This window comes from Nycticebus coucang, chromosome 3 (genome assembly GCF_027406575.1).
Source record: "Nycticebus coucang isolate mNycCou1 chromosome 3, mNycCou1.pri, whole genome shotgun sequence".
Lineage (NCBI taxonomy): Eukaryota > Metazoa > Chordata > Mammalia > Primates > Lorisidae > Nycticebus > Nycticebus coucang.
In genome coordinates, this window is record NC_069782.1 from 11,404,117 (window position 1) to 11,430,934 (window position 26,818).

The window sequence follows — 26,818 nt, forward strand, 5'->3', positions numbered from 1 at the left end:
AATGTTAATTTCTTTAAAGGTCTTTCAAACTAAGAGAAACTTTGGCTAAGAAAATTTACAATACAAAGGCCCTGCTTCCTCACCAAGCTTTTCCTTTGCTACAAGAATTTGTAATTAACAGACGAACAAAGGGTCCCGCTTTTTCTTAATCTTTGCAAGCGAGAACCCTCCCGCCTTTCCAGAGGCCTCGCTACTCCCAGTCCTTGGTAGCATAGAGTCCTGCTGCTTGGATCAGGGATTCTGCCTTTCCAGAGGCCCCGCTACTCCCAGTCCTTGGTAGCATAGAGTCCTGCTGCTTGGATCAGGGATTCTGCCTTTCCAGAGGCCCCGCTACTCCCAGTCCTTGGTAGCATAGAGTCCTGCTGCTTGGATCAGGGATTCTGCCTTTCCAGAGGCCCCGCTACTCCCAGTCCTTGGTAGCATAGAGTCCTGCTGCTTGGATCAGGGATTCTGCCTTTCCAGAGGCCTCGCTACTCCCAGTCCTTGGTAGCATAGAGTCCTGCTGCTTGGATCAGGGATTCTGCCTTTCCAGAGGCCCCGCTACTCCCAGTCCTTGGTAGCATAGAGTCCTGCTGCTTGGATCAGGGATTCTGCCTTTCCAGAGGCCCCGCTACTCCCAGTCCTTGGTAGCATAGAGTCCTGCTGCTTGGATCAGGGATTCTGCCTTTCCAGAGGCCTCGCTACTCCCAGTCCTTGGTAGCATAGAGTCCTGCTGCTTGGATCAGGGATTCTGCCTTTCCAGAGGCCCCGCTACTCCCAGTCCTTGGTAGCATAGAGTCCTGCTGCTTGGATCAGGGATTCTGCCTTTCCAGAGGCCCCGCTACTCCCAGTCCTTGGTAGCATAGAGTCCTGCTGCTTGGATCAGGGATTCTGCCTTTCCAGAGCCTCTGCTTCTTGTGGTCTTTGGTAACGGAGATTCTATCGCTTTCTCCGCCCCTTTGCTACTTCTGCTTTTAGTAGCTGGCGACCCGAGCTATCGCCTCTTGCCACTCTCTGCCTTCAGGAGCGGGTGAACAAAGACGCTGCTCTTCTTGCAGAGTTTTTCTTTTGCTGGTTGATTCTAATGGAGTTCCCTAATTCCTTTCTAGCATGGCCGAAGGTCCTGTCTTTCTAATGCAGGCTCCCCTTCAGTTTTCCTCCTGTTTCCTACATTTCTCTAATCGAAACTTCCTCCTCCATTGTCATCCGTTGGTCTGGTTTAATTTCCCCATATTTGTCTCTGGGGCACCAAAGACGGACTTTTCAAAGTATTTTTAATCACCTTTTTTAAGGTGAAATCCTATTGCACATAGCAGACTACATTATCCAGCAATTAGTCAAATTTCTTCACCACCTACAGCCCTAAGCAGAACAGTAACGTCACTTCAATTGGGAGATGGAGTAGAGCGAACGACAAATTTTCAGTTCCTGCCAGTGAGAAAGACTTTTTTTTTTTGATACAGAGTCTTGCTCTATTGCCCAGACTAGAGTGCTGTGGTATCTGCTAGCTCATAGCAACGTCAAACTCCTGGGTTCAAGCAATCCTCCTACCTCAGAGTAGCTGGGACTACAGGCACCTATCACAACACCTGGCTAATTTTTCTATTTTTAGTAAAGACAGGGTCTTGTTCTTGCTCAGGCTGGTCTTGGATTCCTGAGCTCAAGGGATCCTCCTAGAGTGCTGGGATTACAGAGGTGAGCCACCGGGTCAGCCCACAAGCACCTTTAATGCACACATTAGGCGGATGTGCCGGTCTAAGCTGGGCACTCAAGCCCAAGATGAGCCGGGCTCATCATCAGTGGCTGGGATCTTGGGAAGCATTCAGTTTAGTTGAAACACGAAGATGATATGAGATGTGATTACAAGATGAGTGACAAAGGCAAAGAGACAAAATCAAGTGGTGGGACAGAATGTTGAGATGTGGCCTGCATGGGTGGATGTGGGGGCTTCCAAGAGTGCAAAGGGCTTCCTTGAAGGAGCTCAGACTTGAGAAAGGACCTGTGGGGTGACTTAGGGTCTCTGGCAGGTGAGAGATCACCTATGGCTCAGGACCTCCAGCTTGGATTTCAATGCTTTGGCCACACCCTCTCCCCTGGCTGCTCAGCCTTATTGACTGAGTGTCACTGTGAGCAGGCCAACCTTGGGACTGCGAAAGGCATGTGTCTAAACAAAAGAAAGCCCCCTCTGGAAGTAAACCACCTGTGGGCAATGTGTGAAAGGCTTGGGGACCCAGCTACCCAGCTGCCTGCAGCTTTGTTCCTTCCTCCTATAGTACGTTCTTCGCAGGGCGCCAACGGCTGACACCACCAGGGGCCCAGGGCCTGGCCATTTCTGTCCAAGATGGGACTCTTCCTGATAGGCAATTTTGCTTATGAGCTCTCCAGAGACAGGCAGACATCCACTCCAGATGCCCTGATGGCTTCTTCTGCCCTGTTCTGCCCCTGCCATTCCTCTCGTCCCCCAATACATTTTGTCTTCCTCCATGTCAGGGACAGCCTCCTGCAGGCCCCGCGCAGTGTCAGTTCCTCAGGAATCATGTGCTTCTGGGCTGGGTTCTCAGGGGAAGATGGTAAGGGAGAAGCAGGCCTCCAAGAAAGGCCTCCTGGGACTCCAATGTGTGAAAAAATACACCTCATTATTCAGCTCCCAGAGAGATACAAACATTTTTCACGGTCACCTCTGGTCAATCTGCTCCTGCTGCTGATAACTCAGTTTCTAGATATTTCTCTTTTGCCAAGTAACTTGGGTCATCTTGCATCCACGTGTGGATCTTTAGGGAGAGATCTTGCTTTCAAGGGCAGGCTCTGCAGGGTGAGGGTTCAAATCCTGGCTCTGCCCCTTGCCCCCTGACTTACCGGGGGCAAATTGGGGGACCTCTCTGTGCTTTAGTTCTTCAGTTACAAAAACAGTGTGATAAAAAGAGTATTTGCCTCAGATAATAATAATAATTATTATTATTTGAAACAGAGCCTCAAGCTATTGCCCTGGGTAGAGTGCTGTGGCATCACAGCTCACAGCAACCTCCAACTCCTGGGCTTAAGCGATTCTCTTGCCTCAGCCTCCCAAGTAGCTAGAACTGCCACAATGCCTGGCTAATTTTTGGCTGTAGTTGTCTTTGTTGTTGGGCAGGCCCGGGCTGGATTCTAACCTGCCAGCTCTGGAGTATGTGGCTGGCGCCTTAGCCGCTTGAGCTACAGGCACGGAGCCCATCTCATTCATTTTTAATGGAGGGTTCTCCTTTAGAATGTACTAAAATGTAATCATCAATACTGAAATTAAGTTGGTTATAAATTTCTTCAACCACAAACATTGCTGTAATGAAAAGGGATGTATGAACAAAAGTAATGAGAACACTTGCTCTGCCACTTATTAAAACATCTTAATAATAGAACAACCAAAATGGTGGGCACCATTGGGAGAACAAAGTAATAAAAATGGGAAATCTACATATCAGGATCTCCCGCATCACAGAAGTGGCATTTCATATAGAAGGACAAAAAGAGGATGATTCAACAAATACTGCAAAGACGACTCTGTTTCCCATCCATGCGTCCCAAAATAAAACTTTACATCAAAAGCTTGAAGCACAAAAAGAACCAGAAAAAATTTAAATTATGATAAATGTGACTTTGCAGTGGGGAAGGTCTTTGGAAATCTGACACCAAACGTGGAGAAAGATTTCACCATAGATCTCTTTGACAACACAGAAGCTTTAATACTTAGTAACCCCCAAAGCCTCATATATAAAATGATAAGATAAATCACAAACTCAAGGGAAAAACTTTGCACCATCCGGGAGAGGGCATATGTAAATAGCTTTAAAACTTAATCAGAAAAAGGTAGCACCCAACAGAACAAAGACCTTGATAGGCTTATCCCAGTTAAAAAATAACAATGCCTGAGATACATATAAAAAATGTGCAAACTTGATAATTATCAAATAATGCAAATCAAAGCAATTTAATGCCATTATTTTTTGTGGATCAGAAAGTCAAAGATTGAAAAGAACCATAACCAGCCATCCAGCCGGTGGGAATAGAAGCTGCACAGTCTTTCTGGAAGGGAGAAGAGCTGGGCCACTCAAATTAAAAAGCCCTTTAGTCATTTTTCTTGTTTCCTTGTAATTTTTCCCAACTTTCTATAGTAAATGTGGATTCTGGGTTCCTCTCCCTTCCCAATATTCCCCAGGTCCGGGCCTGGCCATCACTTTAGCCATTCATGGCCCAGATCAGTGACTTCTCTACATGACCTGAGGCCTTGATGTTATTTCTGTGACACTCTGCAGGAAGCTCCCAAACAGCCTCTTGCACACCCCTGACCACACTCATTTCGTGGAGTGACAATCAAGGCTGGTCTGGGTCCTCCCATCCCTGAGCCTGTGCCGCTCTTCCCTGAACTCATCCCATATGGTGCCCACCTGGTGCCTTCTGACTCTGCACCTGGGCAAGAATTGTGTCCCACATCGGTGCCTGCTGGGGACAGGCAGCCCACTCAAGTCTGTTAACACCGACACCTCTCAGTATCCAAGTAGGCGCTATTGGACCCCAACTGTACTCTAAGAATAAATTAGTGAAGAAAGAAGAAAAAATACCAAAAGCAAGGAAGGCTGCTAAGAAAGAAAATGAGGGGGATGAGGGAAGGAATATTATGGAAAGCACTAATAATTCACAATCTAAAATAAGTTAACTTGGACAGTGTGTGTTTGAGTGGGACAGCGTGAAAGAGGGGAGTGGCGTGACTTGGGGACAGCAGCAGGGCTGACTCCTTTCCTGGGTCTCTAGCTCCCTGGACAGGAGCTAGCTTCCTTCCTGTGGTTCTGCAGAGATGACTGTGGAAAGGGCGGAGGCTGGCAGGAGAGACAGTCAAGATGGAAGGGAAGGTAGGACTTGCCTGCCCAGGTCTGGAGGGTCTCAGCACACCTGCCCGGGCCTGCTGACATCCCAAGGGGGCAGTGACAGGTAGTCCTGCTGCTTCAGGGCTTTGAAGAGCTGGATGGCTGGCACCTGGGCCATGGCCTGGCCTGGGGGCTTCTTGACCTGAAAAGCCTGGTCTAGATCCATGACCTCAGGACAGGGGCCCGGGGAAGAGGGCTTACTCCGGGGTGAGAGAGACCCAGACCCCAAGCCAGGGAGGAAGCAATAGTCCCCCACCTGCTGCAGGACGAGGAGCCCCTCAGGGTGTGGGGATGCCAGCTCCTGTGGGCTCAGCACAGGGCTACTGGCCACAGGAGGGGCAGGACTGCCCAGAGGGGACTTGGGGGCCTGGACCATGGGTGGAGGGAGCTCCACGTAACCTTCAAAGCCTAGTTGCATGGGAGCTGGTGCTCCAAGGGACCCACTGGCCAGCCCAGGACAGAGGCTGGGGTTCTGGTCTGAGCAGTGGCACGGGGGAGGAGCCAGAGAGACAGATGGGGCCCCCGAGTTTGGGGTAAATAACAGGTCTGCAGAAAGGACATAACCAGAGGCCACAACAGCATCCTCAGGGTCCCCAGAACCTGTGGTCAGAGCCACTTGGCTGTCCTTTGGGCCCTGTTCATCTACCTCTGGCTCAGGCACAGGAGGGGCGGGGCCACCTCCAGGCTCTAGCAAGGGACTCCCCTCAGCCCCTGGGCTGGGTTTCTGCTCCACACCCATTACCTGGCCCTGCCCCTCCACCTGGGCCAGTGGGACCAGTTGCACCTGTCCCCCAGCGGGCAGACACAAGTACTCCAGGGACCCTGAGGGTGGCAGCTGCTGGCTCAGCCCCGTTTGTGGGGGTACAGTCTGGCCCCTTATATCAGGAAGGGAGTGGCTGCGGGGGGGCCCTAGGTAGGGGCCATTGAAGTCGAAATTGGAAAGCCGGCTCTCAGGCCTGCTGGAGGGGGCGGGGAGGCCTGGCAGGGGGCTGTGGGGCTGCTCTGTGGGACCATCTGAGGCAGCCACAGCCGATCCCAATGGTGGATCACAGACATCTTTAGAGTCCTCTGTGGTGAGAGGTAACACCTCACTGTCCTGGAAGCCTACAAGGAACGCCCTGTGGGGAGAACGTGGGCAGAGATGTTAGAACCACCTGGCAGATGATTTAGCCCATACACAGGGTCAGACGGGGTGGAGGCAGTTCTCTGGGATGCCAGAACCACCTGGGGTGCAGAGGGAGCACCTGATCAGGGCTCAGACTCCAGGGGAGCTGGCGCCCGGGAGAAGAACACTGGACACTGATTCAGACTCTCTCTGGGTCACACACTCTGTGCTTGGGTCAAGGTCTTCCTCTGCCAGGCTGGTGCCCTCTGCCTCCAACCACCCACCGTCAGTGCCAGGTTTATGGGCCACCCTGTGAGTTGTTCGCAGTTTTCTTCTTTCTACCCCCAGTGCCACCAATGCTCCCCAAGGAGATGGGGGTGAGCTGCCTACACAGGGACAGGGCCCTGAGGCATTACACCCCCAGCCACCCCATGAGGGCTCTGCAGCGTAGCACTTCCCTTTGCTCTAGTCTCCTGCCTGTGGTCAACTCCCTTATCTGTCCCTCCATAACCTGGGAAGGGGAAGTTCTTCCTGATATCCCCTGGAGTGCTTCCTGCTTTAGTGCATACCAGCCTTTTGTATCTCTTCACAGTGGACACAGAGGCCTATGGCACTCGAGCCCCTGATGTACACAACAGGCCAGCCCCCATATGGTCCCTAGAAGTCGGAAGTGACTGAGGAGCCCAGACACTCACCTCTCCAGCTCAGGGAAGTGGCTGCCCAGTGGTCTGTGGTTGGGGGCACTTGCGCTGGTGAAAGCTGACATGCTGTGTGAAAGCCACATGCCCCCACTCCCGCCCTGGAAGAGCAGAGACATTTGCATGTATGGGTGAGGGGGGCCTTAGAGGTGGGGGTGGAGGGCATAGGGCAGACTCAGGGAGCCACTGGACAGGGGAAGATTCTTCACATTGTCAGAAATGGCTATTGTGAGTTCTCTACTCTGGGTGTCCCGGCCTCTACGCTCACTCTATCCCTTCTCCACACCAGCCCCGGGGCCCCTCCGTAGGCACAGCTGGCGCTGCCTGCCCAACCAGGGCTTCTACCACCTCTGAGTCAGTGCCCATTTTGTGGTCATCTCAGCCCCCCCAAGGTCCCTCCAGCATCAGGTCCCACCCTCTCAGCCGCCTTCAAGAAGTGTCCTATCTTCACCCTCAGGGTGCCCTGGGCCTGCAGCCACCTGTCACGAACTGGACAGCTTCAAAACTCAGCTAAGATGTCCTGTTCTTGGGGAGCTGTTCTGCCTCAGGACACCCACCGATCCCAGTAGTAGTGATGGCCTTGTCCAGCCCACCCTGCTCTGAGGCATCTACACTCACTCTCTCCAGCAGGCTGGAGCTCCAGGCAGACAGGGCCAGGCTTGTATAGCTCCAGGTGCCCTGAGTAGCCCAAGGAGCAACTTCCTGGTCTGGCCCCACTCTCAGAGCTGATGAGGCCCCTCCCCAGTCCTCCTAGTCCCCACCACCAAAAGCCCACAGGGACAGGGGTGAGGAGGCAGGAGCAGAGGATCCTCAGCTCCTTTGCAGATTCTACCTGGAACAATTGGCTCTTGCTGGGGTTGGGGATGGTCTCCTTCCACTTCCTGTTCAACCTGAAGACACCGGGAGGTGACAGTCATCAGAAACCTCAGGGCCAGCTGCTCCCATGCTCATATGCATGGGATGCTGAGACCCAGGAGGTGGGTGGGAGAGGAGGGACTGGAAGGAGTTGAGCTGGGAGCCCTGGTGGTCCTGGACATCCTGAATCCCACCCCTTATCCCACAGAGTCCCCTTACCTGGACCCATAGATGCCACAGAAGCGGAGGGCCAGGAGCACGAAGAGGGTGACGCAGACTAGAGTGAGGGCTAGGACCCAGGTGGGCAGCACTGTAGTAGCCGGGAAGGACAAGGAGCATTAGTGTCCAGGAGGAAAAAGGTTGGAGGCTCAGGAGGTGGATCAGGGTGGGGTGGGGTTGGCTCAGCATCCCCACCAAGATCCTGCTGTGTGCGGGCACAGGGCTCTGAAAGCTAACTACCTTGGGGGGCTCAGAGGGGCTCAGAGGGGAACAGAGGCTAGACACCTGCTAAGAGAAGCGGGCATTGGGTTGAGCACCCTATAATGTTTAAAGTTCAGGGGAAGACATAGGAGGGTTATATCCTTTCCAGTTGCAGGAGGTGTTATGTGGAAGGCAAAGAGCACAGTCAATGACAGTCCCGGAGGACTTCCTGAAGGAGGCCGCATATAAACTGGGCCTCCAGGAAAAGGGAGGGTGAGGGGGATGGGAAAAGGCAAGCTATCAGAGGAGCCAGCTGGTGCAAAGGCCCCTCAGGAGCCCCTGACTCTCCCTGCTGCTCTACCCTGGGCCCCTCTTGGCTGGGCCCCTCTAGGATTCCCCTCTTCTCCCCCACCTTGGGCTCATTGGCCCATCCTCCTTCCTGTTTAGTTGCAGCCTCTCCCTGAGCTTCTTCCCCTGCCAAGGCTGGCTGTGGACTTGGAGCTTGTTCCCAACACCTCCTGTATCCTCTCTCTGAAGCCACCCCTTGGATGGACCTTGTCTTAATCTATATGAGTCCCCTAGTGGTTACTCTGGTAAAAGGTGAGGGGCAGTGAATGTAGCAAGTGCAAGGAGGTGGGGGAAGATTAGGAAATCAGACCCAAACTTTCCCATCCCAAGCCCTAGTCTGCAGCTCTTGAAGCCCCAGTTCATGGTAACACCTGCTAATCATCCACTAGGTAATGGCTGCCACAAAGGTTAATGAAACCAAGGGTCATATTAATAGAGGCCTAAGCCCAAGTTTGAAGGAGGAGGGATGGTGAGGCATGCTGTCTGCTCCCTCAAGTCCTCAGCTGCAGTTTGTGCTGCATGCCAGGTGTTGCCTCCCAAAGACTAGTGACACATGGAGGGAAAGAGGCCCAGGTGGAGTGGGGCCTGGAGCCTCACCTCAGCCCTGTCTCTGTCTAGCTGAGCTATCCAGGAGACATACCCCACTCCGTTTCCCAGGAGCACGCCTCACTCCACTCGCTCCAAATCCCATTGTAGCCAGGCCGGGAGGTCTTCACTCTCACCCTGGCGTGGTATTTTGTGGAGGGCTCCAGGGCCGGGAGGGGCATGCTGTGGGCATTCAAGAGGATCTCGGTCTTGCTGTCCTGTGGGTGTGCGCGTGTCAGCAAGTGTGCTGAGACTGATCCCCACCACCCACCAGGCCCACGGGCACAGCTGCATACCCCTCCCACCTTAGTGCCCAGGTGCAGCTGCAGCACAGTCTGCTCCAGCTTCACCCCCCACCCCATGGAGGGCCCACTGCAATGCCCAGCCAGGGATAGGACTCTGGTTGGAACCAGATGGCCTTCTGACACAGGAAGACACTAAGGCCCAGAACCCTGAGCAGTCACCTGGTCCCACCTTCATCTTCATTTGTTTGTTTATTTATTTACTTTATTTTTGAGACAGAGTCTCATTCTGTTGCCCAGTGGCCTCAGCCTAGCTCACAGAAACCTCAAACTCCTAGGTTCAAGTGATTTTCCTGCCTCAGCCTTCTGAGTAGCTGAGACTAAAAGCACCCACCACGTATCTACTATTTTTAGTAGAGATGGAGTCTCACTCTTGCTCAGGCTGGTCTTGAACTCCTAAGCTCAGGGAATCCTCCTGCCTCTACTACCCAGAGTGCTGGGATTACAATGTGAGCCACTGCACCCTGTCCCCACGGACTGCTTTAGACTGCTTAGCCTCCCGGTCTTTTGAAGGGACAGCCTGGACCCATATACTGGCCTCTCCAGGAACGTGGTGCAGGTTGACTGGACTTTGAACCCTGAGGTGGGAGTTCAAGATTCTGGGGCCTGCTCCCAGCTCCACCACTGACCCACCTCCAGCCTGGCCTCAGTTTCCCTGTTTCTACCTGGAGTCTGGGGCTGACTCTGTGGTTTCTGCTCTGGGCTCTGCATTCAGGCCCTGTGGCCTGCCTGGGAGTTGGGGCAGGAGAACGAGCCCTGCGCTTGGCCCCACGTGCCTCTGATTCAAATAAGAGGCCTCCGAAGAAACTTGTCTAGGATTTTCCAACTTTTGAAAACCTTCTCAGCCTTCTCTCCTCCCTCCTAGCCCTGACAGTCTATGTTCTCTTGCAATTCAAGTTCAGATGTTTATTTGGGCCAAATCACATCACCTCTTTGAACCTCAGCTATTTCACCAAAAGATGAAACAGTGACCTACTGCCGGCAGGGTTGTGATCACCTGGTCCGGGGGCCACCTCTAACTGGCCACCTGCTGGTAGGCGCCTCCTTGACTGTTTCCTTCCCCTCCCACTGTTCACCCCCTCCCTGCGCACAGGCCCTTACCTTCCACGTGGCCAAGTTTTTCGTGTACTGCACCTCAAAGGTGTGGTCTATGTGGTTGTATTGCATTTTTCCTGCTTCCCAGCGAAGGCTGTAGCTGTCTCCGTTCTTGGTCATGTTGATGGTTGGGGGGGCCATCTGGACTGGAGAGAGGGAAAATCTTATGGGTGTTCATAAAGCCTACCCTCCAATGGAACATTCCCTATGTTCCATGCTAGACATCGGAGCTGTTTCCACTGAAACAGACTCTGGGTCGGGTGCATGTTGGGGTCTTCTTGCCCCTCATTTCATGATACCATCTATTCTGTCCTAAGTAAGCATTCCCTTGGGAAATGCTGAGAGACATTTGTTTTGTAATGGGGTGAGCTAAAGTTTTGGCTGCTCCTAGTATTTGCAATAAAAATAAAACCATTTAATTGGTTCTACTCTGGAGTATTAACTATGTTCTAGGCGCTGTTGTGCAGACTTGCTTTACATGAATTATTTCACTCAATTCTAACAGCCCTACAATGGTGGGCACTATTAACCTTCATGTTTTAGAACTGAGGAAACCGAGTCATAGGATGATTAAGTAGGCTGCCCAAGGACAGGCCAGTGGAGGCAAAGCTGCAACCTTGGCAGTGGGATGTGACAGTGTTGGCTCTGTCACTCTACCCTGCTGCTTCAGGGTCTCTGAGACCTAACTCTGTCCTGCTGCTGTCCCTCGACACTCGCAGAGGTTAGGGAGATGTCTAAAAACCAGACCAGCTGACAGGTTCTCACCAGTAGAAAATGCCCAGTGCACTGGCGGTGACTGCCTTCAACCACGTGTTGGCTCTGTCACTCTACCCTGCTGCTTCAGGGTCTCTAGACCTAACTCTGTCCTGCTGCTGTCCCTCGACACTTGCAGAAGTTAGGGAGATGTCTAAAAACCAGACCAGCTCACAGGTTCTCACCACTAGAAAAATCCCCGGTGCACTGGTGGTGACTGCCTTCAACCACATCCAGCTGCTCTCTCTCCCCAACCAGATGGTGACCAAACAGAAAAGTGAAGCTCCTTGCAGACAGCACCTCTCAGCTGGCCAGCAGACCCACCAGTTGAAAGAGGCCAAGGGAAAAGAGAGAAGAAACTGACGTGGAGTCAGAAGTTCTGGATTCTAGCCTCGATTTGCCTACTAATAGCTGTGCAACTTTATGTCAGTCACTCAACCACTCTGAGCTTCAGTCTACTCATCGGGGGAAAAAAAGAATCCTTATAACCTTGATTTCTTCAAGGGCTTTTATAAAAATATAACTGATGCCTGTAACTCATTGTGGTCTCCTATGTGCCAGGCGTTATACTGAGTCCTTTATAAATTGTGTGCACTTGAACCATGGGAATTCCTTTTGCCAGTGAGGTTGGCCGAAAAAGTAAATGGTGGATTCAAGTCCAGGTGACTGAGACAAACAGGCTGCTGCTCTTGACATAACACTAAAGACTAAATGGAAGAAAGAACTTGATCATCTCAAAAGAATTTAGGAGGTTTCACTACACTGGAGTCCTTGCTGCATAACAAGGAGGGACGTAAGCTGGTAAGGATCACCAAGGAACCCACATACACACCAGCTGCAGTTAAAACATAAATCATAGATCAAGTATGTTGAAGGCTGAGAATATCAGTCAGAGGAGAATGTGGGAAAACAGAAAGAGAGAAATCCAATCAGGGAAAGCTTCAGTGAGAGGCCAGGAAGTGTAGCTTGAGGACCCATTTCCAGGGGTTCTACGTTGTATCTTCATTCACATTTGTGACCATTGTCACTTGAATCATTGTTCCCTGAGAACTTCCAAACAAGATGGGAATTACTTTTCTTCACATTTGGCTACTGGACTGCAGTTCTTTGAAAGTGATAGGCGTGAAGCCTGGGCCATATAGCACCCTGGATTTTTTCAGGTTATATAGCAAAATAGGGCTATCCTAAGACCATCGGCACAGGAGGCTGGGGAAACTCACTGTGATCTGAGCTCTTTATAAATTTCTCTTCCTTCCTTGGCCGAACAGAGACGGTGTACTGGCCACGGGTCACAGGGCTGGGCATGGGGATCTGACATCGGTGTCTGATGTAGAGGCCGCTGAGCTCCTCTGTCAGTACTGGAGAGCACTCCTCCTCCCTGAGGAACACGGCTTGGCTGAGGGCAGGGAGCAGGGAGGGATCCCAGGAGGAAGGGATGAGACCTCAGGGTGGACTGTGGCTGCTTCTTGGGTTCCAGGGACAAGAGGAGGCCTGGAGACAGCAAGGCCAAGAGGAGAGGTGGGGATGGGGGAAGAACTTGCTCACCCTGCGTCTGGACTGGGTGTGTAGAAGAGTCCAAAGGAGACTGAGGCGGCCACCTCCATCCTCACCTCCCAGGAGCATCTGAGCCCAGTGGCCCCGTCAAAGAAGCACTGCAGGTTCTGGGGCTGGGCCTGGTCCCCTGGTAGGGAGACAGTCCTTTATTCTCTCCTCTGTTCCCCCATCCCACAGCTCTCAGCAGGGGTCCACCATGGGGAGCACTGCGCAGAGGTCATGGGCTTTGGAACCCACAGACCAGGGATGAAACTTTAGCCTGAACCTGCTGGCTGTGAGCAGTGGCTCAGAGGGGGAAATCCAAGCACCTGCTTGGCCTCCGCCCCCGGGGGAGGCTGGAGACCAAGTGTCTGAATTTCAGTGTTCAGGGAATTGAACAGAATAATGTTAGTGAGCCCTGCACATATACAGTACCCATTAAAATGTAGCTACTGATACTGCTATTGTTATTATTATTTTAATTGTCATTAGAGAGGGTGCTGGAAAAAAGATACCGAGTCTGTCCGTGTAGTGGAAAGGGGATGGCCCAGGGATGTGATTCTACAGACAGCCCCAGGAGATCTGGGGACTCCACAGTTGGCCACTTGGACCTCTGCTATCCCAGGAACTCCCACTAGGCCCATTTCCCCTCGGGGCACTTCCGGGACCCCAGTTCCATTACCTGGCTGTGAGTCCCAGCGCACCTCTGGGCTCCACTCACTGGGCCGTCCAGAGAAGCCTGAGCCTGGAGCCAGACAGCTACGCACTTGGGCCACATAAGTGCTACTGGGCATGAGGTGACTAGGCCCCAGCACGACTTGGGAGGCATTGGAGCGGAGGGTGAGGGTGTCCTGTTGGGAGAGGGCAGGTGCTAGAGGAGGCGTGCTGGCTGGTCCCTTGGGGCTCAGGCAGAGGTGGCTGTGGTTCCTACCTCCCAGGAGTCCTGAAGCCGTCTGTAGACAACCTCAAACTCCAGGTCCTCTTGTGACAGCCAGTGGGGCTGGGGACCCCCAAGGGTTACATTCCAGCTCAGCAGGAAGTGTTCCCCAATTGCACTGATCTGGAGGTCCTGGGGTGCCGGGGGCTGCACTGGAGGGGAGAGCAAGTAAAGGGAGGGCACCTGAAGCTGGTGACCAGGTGGCCTTTGGTGTGGACACACAGGGCCCCAGGCCAACCTGCCCCATCTGCTGAGGGGCCCTGAGAAAGAGCCATCTGCTCTGCTGGCTCCAGCCCTCATCTGTGGCATCCTGGGGTTTGAATGTGAAAGGGGATGACAGCTGTGCAGATGGTTGTACACTACAGCACCAGCTCTGTAATGCAGACAGGAAACTCGCAGCTCAGCCTCCTGTGTGTGTCCTGAGGCTCTTCCTGTCCTTGTGGCCTTCTCCCAGCAGAAGTGCTACACTCAGACCAGGCTCCTTCCTTCTGCCCTGGGCCCCTCCTGCTAACTGGGCCAAGGGTGATGATACTCTTGCTCTAGGAGCACCCTGGGATTCTGGCCCCAGGCACATCCTTTGTTCCTGCTCTTGTCCCACTGTGGCGCCTGTAAATCCCCTGTAGACTTATGTGCTCCCATGTCTGCCTCCCCAAAGGCACGAGGAGATGGGTACAGGGGTTGGTGTTGACCCCCCTCGATCTCCAGGCTGTGGCTGAGAGTGAATCTGGAGCAAGGTGAATGGATGAATGGATGAGTACATGTCGGCAACCTTGGGGGCCTTTCATGAAGTCCTTCCAGCAACAGAGCGAGAGTACTTCTGCTGGGACCTACTGGGTTGGCCAAGAAGATGCATTTATGAATGACATGGCTCCTGGTTTCCTGAAGTTTTTATGTTTGATTGCTGAGAGGTGACTTTGAAACACAGAATAGTCACATGAATAGGATATAAATGACCCATGCTGGACACAGAACATGGCATGTTAGAGCAGGTCAGAGGCCCAGATACAGCCAGGAAAGATGCCACTCGGGGGTCACTGCATGCCTGCACTGACCCTGTCACCGAGGAGATCCTCCCACACAGCACTCTAGGAAGCTGCCACCAACTGAACAGACTGGGAGTCGAGTGGGGAACCTGGAAACTGATAAAGTGTCGTGTCCCAGATCTCTATACATGGGGGCCTCAGAGCAGATCAGATGCACATCTGGCCCCTCCCTGGCATCCTCAGCCTCAGTGACTCATCCAGTCTGCTTTAGGCTGGACCCGGCCTCCTATGCAACATGTGCCCCAGGAGCCCAAGTACCACACTCTACTCCCCATTTGTGAAGTGTTTCTGTTGCCAGCAGAAGCCTTCCCTATTTCTAGGCTGAACACTCCAATGGGCGAGGCTGGTGGCTTGAGTGTTCACTGCTCTCCTGATATAGGTAGGTGCTCAGTGACAGAACAAGTGAATGAGTGAATTGTGGCTTCATCCTAACCATGGCTTGCCTCCCCCGTGTTCCCATTCCCATCCCTCATTTCTCCCCAGGATGCAAACCTGAGCTCACGTTCCGGGCTCTAGCCTCCCTGCCACCCCTCCTCTAGCATGCTCACACCACATCTGATCATGCCATTCCCCTTCTGTGGCCCTCCACACCCAGAGGGTGGCCTCTCAACTCCTCTGCGTGGCACGGAAGCCCCTCCAAGCTTAGACCCCTGTGAATGTCTCCTGTGTCTTCCTACCACCTGATGTCCGCGCTCCCCAGACACAGTGACCAGTATCCTGTACCCTCCCCACCTCCCAGGCTTTGCACAGGCTGTTACCTACCCCGCAGATCTGGGCTAAAAGCTCTTTCTTCTGTCCTGTCTGCTAGGGCCAGGGCTCTCTGCCTACTACCTGAGGTACACGCCGGTGTCAGTAAACTCTCACGCAAAACATCAGGCATTTCCTGCCTGCAGGCTCAAGGCGGGAAGCCAAGGCCAGTTTCCAGGTCCCCTCTGACCCTTGCCAGAAGCGGCAGAGTGGTCTGGGGACTAGGACCAGAGGCCTCCACCTTTTATAGCCTCATTATAAGTAATAACTTCCTTGAATCCATGAGTTTGAAGGCTGGTTATATTTCTTTATGATATAGAATCCAACAAATACTAACTACAGGAAATGATCATCTACACCCATGCAATGCCACGGACCATTTCATGGACCACTGTGGCCTCCTGGTGCACATGGGGCCAGCAGCTCTGAGTCCAGCATGCAGAAAGCCCTAGGGAAGGCTGACCCTTCATAATCACTACTTCTCAGGGCTGGGACTCTGGGAAAGTGAAGTGACCTCCCTGGGCCGCAAAGGCTCCATCTGTATAATGGGTTGCTGTAGAAATGAATATGAGACAAGTAAGACGAAAGATTTGTAAACTGGTCATTTCTATGTGAGTCATCAGAGTGGTTTCTTGAAGGAAAGCTTTCAGAGCTGTAACCCATGGCTTGGGAGGAAGTGGGGCAGTTGGGGAGGGGTTCGGGGGTCCTTTGTCAGGGGCTTCCCATGTGGTACTGGCTCTGATGCCTTCATGTAAGGAGATCAGATCTTCATCCCTCAGGCTCCAAGCCAGTGTCCCCCTCTTGAACATTCCTTGGGCCACCCCTGATGCCACTGTCTAACAGGGACTAAGCCCTTCCGTGCCCCCCCCTCCTCACCATGCTGAGCCAGAGTCACCGTGAGCTGGACTCCCAGGGGCCGATCCGGCTGGAATGAGTAGTAGTCATTTTCAGCAAAGACGAAGAGCTTGTAGGGAATGACACATCTCCGGGCCACACAGTGGGGATATGGGCAGTTTGGCCAGCGCGTGTCCTTACTGAGTTCACAGGACACTGGCTCCGGGGGGGCCCTGTCAAGGGAGAACATGGCTTAGCCCAGAGCGAATGAGGGTCACTAGCTCAACAAGTGTCCAGGGAGTGGTGACCCTGTGCCTGTCTTTGTCCAGAATCAGGGCCTGTCAGTGACCAAAACATACACAATCCCCTGTCCGTGGCACTGCCACCCAGGGGGAAGGAGACACACATTAAATAGCTGAATAACATATGTAGTTTGTCAAATGGAGAAAATCTCATGTAGCTACAAGAGGCAGGGAAGGGAGTGTGGTCCTGATGGGACGAGGTGCACCTGGGTATCAGGGACGGCATCCAGGCTGTGTGACGCCAGGGCCACACCAGTGACTGAGCCCTGGAGTGTCCAGTACAGGGGCAGGAGCAGAGGAGATCGGAGGGCAGGAGGCAGGAGGACCACCAGGTGATGCGTGACCACCAGCCATAGGAGAGCATGACGCAAGAGGGGTGAGGTCACAGCTGGGACAGATCAAGTGTAAGAGGCTGAGGATTGACCATTAGGGTCAGCAATAGGAGGTCACTGATGAATTCCACAAGGAAACTGGCTGACAGGGTGGGGGGTGAAAGCCTGATCTCATGGATTCCAGGCAGGTCCCTAGGAAAAGTGGAGGGTGTCGCTGTCAAGGGAGCAGAGAGGCTGGGGCTGCGGGGCTGCGGGATTGGGAGCCACCTGGGGGCAGTGTCCCTGTTGGCATGTGTGAGGGGGTTGGGTATGTTCGCAGGGTGACTGGGAAGGATCCCAGCAGAGGGCACTGTTGCTGGCACAGGGAGTAAGGGCACTGGGGTGACAGGGGTGTGCGTCCTTAAGCAGCATGACCTGGTGGGACACAAGCCCGGGCCTGAGATAGGAGGTGGGATGGGTGATCCTCTGCCAGGGAGGGGAGGGCAGGTCCAGGGCCAGGACGGCAGGCAGACGTGGATGGGGTGAGAGTGAGGGGCTGGGAGCGTCTCCCCTGGGCAGCAGGAAGCGGTTCACATCCACGGGGGAGGATGAGGTGGGATTGCCGAGAGCAGAGGAAGCTGGATGGCAGTGTCTGCGAGAGCAGCAGAGGGAACAGGAGACCTGCAAGGGTGGTCCTCCCCCACCCCATCCCACCCTGGGCAGCCTCCAAGGAGATGTTGCTGCTCGCTTTGGCTTTAGCTCTTTAATCAGTTTACTTATGTCCCATTTAGTCGCTCACCAACATCCCAGAGTGATCACCGTCACCTTCCCTGTATTATGTGCCCTAGAGACCTCAGGGTGAGAAGGACAGACCCCTCCTGTGCCATTCACTACCATGTAGTCAGGGTGCGGGCCTCACCTTCACAGCCTCAGTCTCCTCACCTATGAAATGGGCCTCCTGGCCCTGCCCTGCTCTGCCTGCCTCACAGTAAGGAGGAACCAAGAGAGGTCATGTGGGGTCCTTTTGTCAATTGTGATAAAACAACCAAGATTGTCACAGCTACGTTAGCAGAGAAGCCCCATGCAGGAACCTGAGGGCAGAGGGCTGCTCGGCACGGCAGGCTGTCTAGTCCCTCCCAAGGCAGACCCGAGAAGTCCCTCTCTATACTGTGGCCCCAGGCCAAGGACAGCGGACACGGCAGCCCCGAGTGTCACTGAGCGTCACTGCAGCATCACTCACTCATCCACCCGGCGATAGAGCGTCACGTTGACAAGCCGCTGTGAGTCCTGGGTGTCTGCCCAGCTGCAGGTGATGTGGCTGGTGTAATCATTATAGCAGCTCAGGGTCTGCAGCGGGATGGTTTCTGATGGGGAGAGGCAGGAGAGGGTCACCACACTTCCCACCAGGGTCCGTTGTCACCGCCCCTCCCAGCTCTTCCTGGGCATCCAGCCCTGGGGAGGGGTCTCCCTTGTTCCTGCACGAGCATCTGGTGGCCAGGAAGAGGTTCCTTGGGGCCCAACATGGGGGCAGGGCCTGTCTGGGGTCCCACCTGTGGACCCTCCTCTCCTGAGGGAAACACAGTGCTCAAACTGGCTCTCAGCCCCCTGCCTGGGCCCCTGCTATGTGTTGCCACCTCCCACCCCTCTGTCCCTGGGTCAGAGACATGCGTTAGGCTCTGGCCCCACACTTTGGACACACTAAGCAGCCTAGGAGTAGGCACAGACCCTCCCCCAGGTTCAATGTGGCAGTGCCCTCCCCTGGGGCCTTCCGCCTGACTTCTGGGTCTCAGCCTCGGGGTCTGGTGTTTGAAGAAGGGAATGTGATGCCCACGTTTGCCCCTAAAGCTGGTTCTCTGTGGGCTCTGGGAGGCGTCACTGTGCCCCGGCAGCTCAGGACCTTCCCAGCAGGGCCTCTAGGCACAAGGAGGGTGCTAGGACTAAAGCAGGGGCAGAACCCAAGCCCAGGACCCTGCAGGACAAAGGCGTAGAGGTAGGCCCCTAGAGACGGCCAGGGAGCAGATTGGCTGCTGGGAAGGAGGGGAAGGAAAAGGGCAGAGCTGCCACCCTGAGGGCCAGAACCTGGATGGCTACACTATGAGATGTGGAAAGAGCAGCCAGACTGCCTGGGCTGGGTGTTCTGGACCAGGAAGGGATGGGGAGGGACATGTAGGAGGGGGGATTGGGAGGGCCCCAAGGCAGACAGAGAGAGGGGCAGAGGGAGGGAAGGGGATAGGAGGGGAAGACTGAGTCCTGGGGGATGCAGGGGTGGGAGTCCCCCGGGGCCCAGCATTGAGGAGAGCGCAGGGACTCACCTGCCTGTGCCAGACTGGATGCCCAGTACAGGGCCAGCAGAGCTATCGGGAATAGCCCTGAGGTCAGCACCATCTCCCTGGTCAGCTCTGGACAAGCAGGTGGGTAGGGTTGTGGGCAGGGTCGGGGTCCTCAGTGCTCCAGAATCTTGTGTTCCTGCCCATCAGGAGCCCAGCCAAGACCCATGTCATAGGCCCTCCCTCCTGGGCTCTGTCTCCTATAGGTTTACAGAAAGAGATGTCACCTGGAGCTAATCCTCCTCCTCATAGTCCTGGAGCTGCACCCAACGTTTTAAGGGGAATCCACAGTGGTGGCTTGACACCTAGGGACGGTTTCATCTTCTGGAACCTCAATCCCTTTGGGCATAATGGTTGGGACATGAGTTTTATGGCCTTAGGGGCAGTGGGTGTCCATTTGGTTCTCAATACCTACCACTAGGCCTGCCCCTGAGAGGACAGTTGAGAGAGAGCCTGGAATCTGATTTGTACCAAGCTCCCCATGGCATGCTGATCCACATCCACTTTGGTGTGTGTGTGATCACACCCCCACGCATACACTTGCAGCTCTCTGGAGCACAGGGAGCCCCCCCTCCCCTCAGTAACCCTGCACCCCACCCCATTTATTGTCACTCTCCCCCAACATCCTCTGCAGGCAGTTCCTTTTTCTTTGCTGGGGTTGGGGATTTCCTCATTTTCATTTTGTCAGCTTGGGAAGTACCCAGGAGAGTACAAGAGAAGACTATGGCTCCCTTTCTTCTGTAAGACTCTTTGAAATATCATTTAAGATATACACACAGGGCTCGGCGCCTGTGGTTCAAGCAGCTAAGGCGCCAGCCACATACACCTGACCGGGCAGGTTCGAATCCAGCCTGGGGCCCACCAAACAACAATGACAACTGCAACCAAAAAATAGCCGGGCGTTGTGGCGGGTCCCTGTAGTCCCAGCTACTTGGGAGGCGGAGGCAAGAGAATCGCTTAAGCCCAGGAGTTGGAGGTTGCTGTGAGCTGAGATGCCACAGCGCTCTACCCAGGGTGACAGCTTGAGGCTCTGTCTCAAAAAAAAAAAAAAAAGATATACACACAGGTGTGTGCACACACGTAAAATAGTCCCAAGGGCATGCTGGCCAGAAGCAAAGTCTATTTTACCCAAGAAGGGGCTATAGGAGGCAGGAGGAACCCAGAATCAATGGGAAGTGGTGGAATATTCAAGTAAAAGTGCTGAGATAATTGAATAACTACATACAAAATATCAGTCTCAATCTCCATCTCATGCTGTTCTCCAAATATCAAGTTAAAAATTTAAATGTAAAATGTTAAATCACATTAAACTCACAAACCATAGAGTGAATACCTTTGAGCTATTTAAGCCTAAAAGCAGTGGAAGAAATCAGAGAGCCGAAGACTGACAGATGAAGCACAGAAAAGCAAAATCTTTAGTATTTTATAAAATTTACTGAATTATAAACCAAAGGGCAAAGTGCAAAAAAAAAAAATAGTTTGGACCAATGTATTAATCCATTAAGGCAACTATGAGGAAATACCATAGACTGGATAGCTTATAAACAACAGACATTTATTTCCCACAGTTCTGAAGGCTGGGAAGTTGAAGATCAAGGTGCTGGTAGATTTAGTATCTGGTGGGGGCCTGTTTCTCATAGACTATAAGCTCACACGGGGGACGGGCGCTCTCTGGGCCCTTTCAGAGGTGCCAATCACTCCCCACCAAGGCCCTCCAGATATCCTCATGTTGGGAATTAAGTTTCAACGTTTGAATTTTAGGAGAATACAAAGCAATCAAAATGACAAACATAGCAATCAGAATGACAAAAGACAAGTTAGTGTCTTTCAATGTAAAATGTTAAAACAACTTAATGTCAGCAAAGAAAACCAACACAATATTCACATACACAGAGAGAATTCATGCTGGAGGCTAATATGAGGTGAGGGCAGAGACTCACCTGCCCAGTGCCAGACTCCTCAGAGGGCCATACAGATGCTGATACATCTATGTAGAAGTTACCGTGAGAACCCCCACTGTATATATGAAGAGAATGGAGGAGGGATGCTCAGTGACTGCTCCATAATTACACAGCTGGTAAGGAACCAGCTTGCCCATCTAGACTGTATCCTTAACCACGATGTGCTTGTATTTCTTTCTTTCTTTTTTTTTTTGCCAGGGCTGGGTTTGAACCCTCCACCTCTGGCATATGGGGCCAGCACCCTACTCCTCTGAGCCACAGGAGCCGCCCGGATGTGCTTGTATTTCCAGTCACCAGTACCATGTCTGTCTATTCAGGCTCTTACTGACCCAGCAGACACTTCCGCGGACAAGCACCAAGATAGCGCAAAGAAAACTCTAAAACATCTAAATCGGCATCCTTGGGGACATTTGAGAAGTCACAGCCATTTAGAAGGAGAGACTGCTATGTAAAAAAACAGTTCTTGGAATTTGAAGATCTGGGGTCCATAATTTAAAAAAATCTCAATAATGGGCCATATTAGTGTGAATGAACTTCACAGTTGGAAAAGGTAGATATGAAAGAAAGAGCAAATAGGCATAGAGATGAAAAGTGTGAGAGAAAAGTTAAGACTTAGGACAGAGATCCAAGAATTCCAACAATCAGAAGCAGAGGTCGAAGAGAACTGAGGGCAGGTAGTGCAGACAGTGTCAGTTACTTAGTTGTCCCCATTCTCCCTGCCACAAAAGCCCAGGCTTAACTGTGCTTATTGCTGCCCAGGGTAACAGGTTGTATTCTTTACACTCTCCTGCTGCTTCATCTGGTCAAGTGACTAAATGTCCGAGGAGATGTGAGTGGAAGCATTGTTCATGTCTTCCCCAAAAGCCAATTTAAAAGTAGTGAACTCAGATGGGTGAAAGGGATCCACTTTCACCCTTTTGCCTTTCCTCCTTCTTCCGGTCTGCAACTTGGAAGTGATGGCTGGAGCTCCAGTAGCCGTTTTGGGCCATAGGATTATCTTAAGGGTAAAAGCCATAAGCAAGGCTGAAACAGCAGAGAGGAAGCTGGATTCCTATTGTCACTCTGGAGCAACTCCACCAGCCTGAGACCACCCACCTCTGGACATCTTTTATGTGAGGGGAAAACGAAGCTTCTATGTTGTTAAGCCACTGTTGTTTGGAGATTTTCCATGTGCAACCAAACAGATACAATTGGAAATAGAAGAAAACTTCACAGGGCTTTCAAGGAGACAACAGTTCATTAAATGAAGAATAAGTTTCCTTTAAAAAATATTTTTAAAAAATAGTAAGAAAGACTTTATTCATGGGGGGCTACTGTAATATAGGCTTTTTATAGGAGGGGATAGAGATTGGGTTTTACTCTCAAGATTGCTTTTTAATAATGCCATACCAAATTCACACTGCTGAACTTTCAGTCTTCCAAGAATAAAAGGGTAATCCCAGAAAACCTTCCAAAAGAAAACAAACACACAGGTTACTTTCAATAGGACAAGGGTCAGGTTGGCAAGAGATTTCTTACCAGCGATCCTGAACACTAAGTAGAGGTCAAAAAAAAAAAAAGTACCAAGGGAAAAATATGTGTAAACTTAGACTCGCAAAATGCCAAGTTTCCTTTGACATTCAAGGGCAACAAAAATTTTTGGATTTGTAAAGACAAAAGTTTTTCAGATCCTTTCTGGAAAATAAAAATTACTCTAGGATAGATCTCAGAAAGAAAAAAAAAAAAAAACCCAAGAAGGAAAGATAGGATGCAATACTACAGTAAAGAAACTATTCGTAGGTAAATAAAGAAGATGGTTACTGCATAAAGTAAAAATAAATAACTACATGATAACAATATTGAACTAAAACTCAGATGATTTCAATTGTGGGAGTTGGTGGTGAGGTTGGGGTGGAGAGTGAAGGAGAAATGAAAACTTGCTAAGGATCTTGTCTTATTAAAGTGTGCTAATTAAATCCAAATGCTGGTAGAAAATATCTGTTAAATACATATGTTAAAAACGTAAGGATTAAAACTCATTCAGGTTGGTGCTCGCTTCGGCAGCACATGTACTAAAATTGGAACAATACAGAGAAGATTAGCATGGCCCCTGCGCAAGGATGACACGCAAATTCGTGAAGCGTTCCATATTTTTATAAAATACAGTGACTACCTGAAAAAAAAAAAAAGAAAAGAAAACTCATTCAGGATGAGGAAGTGAGCAAGGAGACAGAAGGATGACAGAGAAGTGGTGGAAGGAGAGAGAAAAGGGGAGGGAGGAAAGAGAAGACAAAAACCAAACACCTTCACGAACTCAAGATAAACACACATTACAAATTCCCAAGAATTTGGGAATTCCCAGAAATTTAATGATAGAAATAAAAACTGGGGGGGGGGGAGAGATAAAAACACAACACAAATTCACCCCAAACAAAAACAATTTCATAGCACAATCTGACAAAGACTTCTAAAGAAGAATGCACTATGGCCAGCTAGAGCGTATCCATATATGAAAGGTGACACCTTAAGAAATCTATTTATGATTAAAAGGAATTGATGAACAGATTTAAAGGGGGGGAAAAGGATAAGTTTATCTTGACAGAGGCTCCTAAATATTTAATAATACACAAGTCATTCCTGATTAAATGAGCAAACCCTGATAAACAAAGAGTTGGAGGAAACTGAGAGCAATGTCAAAATTAAAGAAGAATGTTCGTGCCTTCCTGTCAAAGGCACAAGGAGGAGGAGGCTCTCACTATTGTCTAAATTCAATGCAATCGAAACGAAAATCTCAAAAGATGTATAATGGGCTCGATAAACTGATTCTTAATTACAATAAACCAAAGATAAAAGACTCGCTCTAGCGCCTGTAGTCCCAGCTGCTTGGGAGGCTGAGGCAAGAGAATCGCTTAAGCCCAAGAGTTAGAGGTTGCTGTGAGCCGTGTGACGCCTCTATTAGCTGGAAAAATAATAAGGAGCAAAATGATAGATGAAAGAGAAAACAAAATGGAAAATAACCAAGTATATACAGTCCATTAGACGTAATAATGGCATTTCAAATCACTGAGGAGAGAATGGACAGCAACATTCCTAAATAACAATGTTGAGACAGATGATTATTATTTTATTGTTGTTTCTTTTCTTTTCTTTCTTGTTTTTTTTGCAGTTTTTTGGCTGGGGCTGGGTTTGAACCCGCCACCTCCGGCATATGGGGCCGGCGCCCTACTCCTTTGAGCCATAGGTGCTGCCCTGGATGATTATTATTTTAAAAAGTTAGGTTGTTACTTTATACATTCCTCACCCCTCCAACGTCTAACTGAATTAAACATCTAAAAGTCAAAGTCAAAGTAATAGAAGTATTAAAAATATTTCTGTAAATATTAACCATAAAGTAAAAAAAAAGGAGAGATTTGACTTCATAATCAAAACCTTTTTACTTGACACAAGATGCCTTAAACATGGCAAAGGAAAAAGGTAAGTGATAATCTGGGGGAATGTATTTTCAGCGTATGTAGATGAGTTATAAATACACATCATTCCAGAAGTTGAGATGAAAAAGACAGCAACTCACTGGGAGATGGACAAAGGACATCTTCATGTTCATCATAAATAAAATGCGATGGCCAATAAATGTTTGGACGATGCACAACCTCACTCACAATCAGGGAATGAAAAACATTAAACAACAATAAAATAATTTTCATTCACCACATGGACAAAATTAAAAGACCAATAATTTCCCCAAAGATAAATTGGCCTTCTTATCCACTACCTTGGGTCTGTTCAGCTACTTTGAGGATGACTTGGCAATACTTATTAAAATTTTAAATGTACAGCCTCTCACAACGTAAATTCACATCTAGGAATCTAAGCCACAGAAACACTTTCACAGATGTGGCAAATTGGAAACAACATAAGCAACTATCAATAGGAGAGCAGGCAAACTGTAGTGTACCCATGCTCATAAATGCCACATATTTCTTAAGGTCAATTAATGAGTTAAATCTATATATAATATTGTGGGAATCTGGAACTGTTATAAAATGTAATATTAAGTGAAAAAGATCCCATTTCTATAAGAAGAAAAACTATGTTCTTCTATCATGCTTAGGAAATGTTCTGGAATGACATATTGGTGAAGAGAGTAAGATGTGGAATTGGGGAATAGAGGTGAGTAGGGTCTTTGTCTTTTATGCCACATAATTCTGGATTATCATAATTTTTAATAGAGCAGACATCTATGTATTTTCTTAGTTAACACTAAACATACTCATTAAACAACTCATGAAGTATCTCATAATATTGGTTATTCTCATATTAGAAGGATATCAATATTAGATATACATAGATATTAGAAGAATATAAATAAAACCAGGGAATGAAAAAGAGTGACCGAAAGCTAAAGGGCAAGATTTACTCATTATAAAACTACTAAACAGCAGGAAAGATGGTAGCAAAATGTTAGAATCTTATTATGCAAAGTAACAGCAGGGCCTTAGAAGACTAAAATTGCACATATGCCACTTGTCTCTGGTGCCTATCTGGCAAGGTCCCACAGGTTCATGTCCAAATTCAGACCCGCTGAAACGCCTGCCCTCTCGTTCTCAGGATAGGCATATACACCTGCACACACCCCGAAGCAGACACCCCAGGCGCCCACCCAGCCAGCCAACACACTTGGGTACAGACCACAGACACCTAGGCCTGAACCCACATAAGTAATAGCGGTTCAAGGTGAGGTGTGATTGCTGGGGAGTGCCCCCTATGTCTCTGGGCGAGGGGCTGGGCCCCTTCTGCAGCTCCAAGTGAGCCTCCCGGCTGCCCCCAGCTCTGGGTCCAGGTCTCACCCTGGCCTCTCAGTCTTTTGTGCGTCTCTCCTGCATCCCAGGGAGCCGCACACACACATGTATACACACAAGCACACACACAGACATACAGAGGCACACGTGCTCTCTGTCTCTTTCTAAAACCAGCATGTCAGGGACTATCCATGCTCTCCCCATTTCGTGGATGAGGAGACAGAAGCCTAGGGTAGAGAGCAGTTGCTCTCATGGCCACCAACACCTTGGTGACAAAGCAAAACCAGACAGTATACAGGTGCCTGACTCCCAGCCTGAGCCAAGGCATCCTCCCCACCTGGACAACTGGATCCCACCAGAGAAGCTGGGGCCTTCCAAAGGCATCATAAGACATCCAAGCAGCTGGGCAGCCCTGGCTGTCTCCCTGTCCCCTGGCTGTCTGAGGAGTTTGGGTTCAGGTCTGTCTAAGCCCCAGCTACTCGGTTGAGTCTCCAGAACACAGCTACCCACACGACACCCCCCCAGCTGCTCCGTCTTTCCTACCCTGGACTCCTGCACTTCCCCCTCCCAACTCCTCCTTCAGCCTTGTTTCTGAAAGCCAGGACATACCTGTGTGTGGCCGGCTGGAGCAGGGCCAGCCTCCTTCTGGAGCCTCCAGACAGCAGTGAGCCTCACGCCCTTCCTATTTATGCTTCTGTTAGGAAACAGAGAAGCAGAAAGAGGAAGTGATGCTGGCCCAAGACCTTTTTGCACAAATGAGTTTTCATAAGCATTGCTCTGCTTCTTAGAACTGTCGATGTGACTTTGCTTTGCTGACAATGCATGTGACTTTTATTTCTGTTAGAAGGACTTCTACCCCACTGCAACCCCCTATAAACTCCTACACATGATTGAAGCCTCAGCTCACACAGAGCCTCCTTCACGCAGCCTTCCCTGCCTCCCTGTGGGGAGCAGAGACAGGTGGCAGCAATAACCACGGCCAGCGCGAGCCCAGAGCCAGCCAGATCTCG

At 50.8% G+C, this 26,818-nt stretch overlaps 1 protein-coding gene and 1 non-coding gene across 4 annotated transcripts; one reads left to right on the forward strand and one right to left on the reverse strand.

Annotated features, from left to right (window-relative positions):
* Positions 1-26,562, reverse strand: CSF2RB (colony stimulating factor 2 receptor subunit beta). 3 transcript variants are annotated; one of them, XM_053585443.1, is made up of 16 exons: positions 26,418-26,435; positions 21,010-21,085; positions 19,055-19,269; positions 17,983-18,106; positions 16,172-16,362; positions 13,500-13,657; positions 13,251-13,419; positions 12,581-12,716; positions 12,256-12,413; positions 11,221-11,342; positions 10,289-10,423; positions 8,941-9,103; positions 7,752-7,842; positions 7,510-7,567; positions 6,675-6,778; positions 1-5,992 (listed from the first exon to the last, which is right to left on the reverse strand). In XM_053585443.1, the coding sequence occupies exons 3-16, from the start codon at positions 19,125-19,127 to the stop codon at positions 4,891-4,893; spliced, it is 2,784 nt and encodes a 927-aa protein (XP_053441418.1). In that variant the 5' UTR covers positions 19,128-19,269; positions 21,010-21,085; positions 26,418-26,435; the 3' UTR covers positions 1-4,890. The 3 variants fall into 3 exon arrangements, with proteins under 3 accessions (XP_053441418.1, XP_053441417.1, XP_053441419.1); XM_053585442.1 differs by lacking the exon at positions 21,010-21,085 and having other exon boundaries at positions 26,418-26,562; XM_053585444.1 differs by lacking the exons at positions 11,221-11,342; positions 21,010-21,085 and having other exon boundaries at positions 10,289-10,428; positions 26,418-26,562.
* LOC128582665 (U6 spliceosomal RNA) lies at positions 23,058-23,164 on the forward strand. Its single transcript, XR_008379112.1, has one exon. It is a non-coding gene; the product is annotated as a U6 spliceosomal RNA (small nuclear RNA).
* Positions 26,563-26,818: the final 256 nt, after the last annotated feature.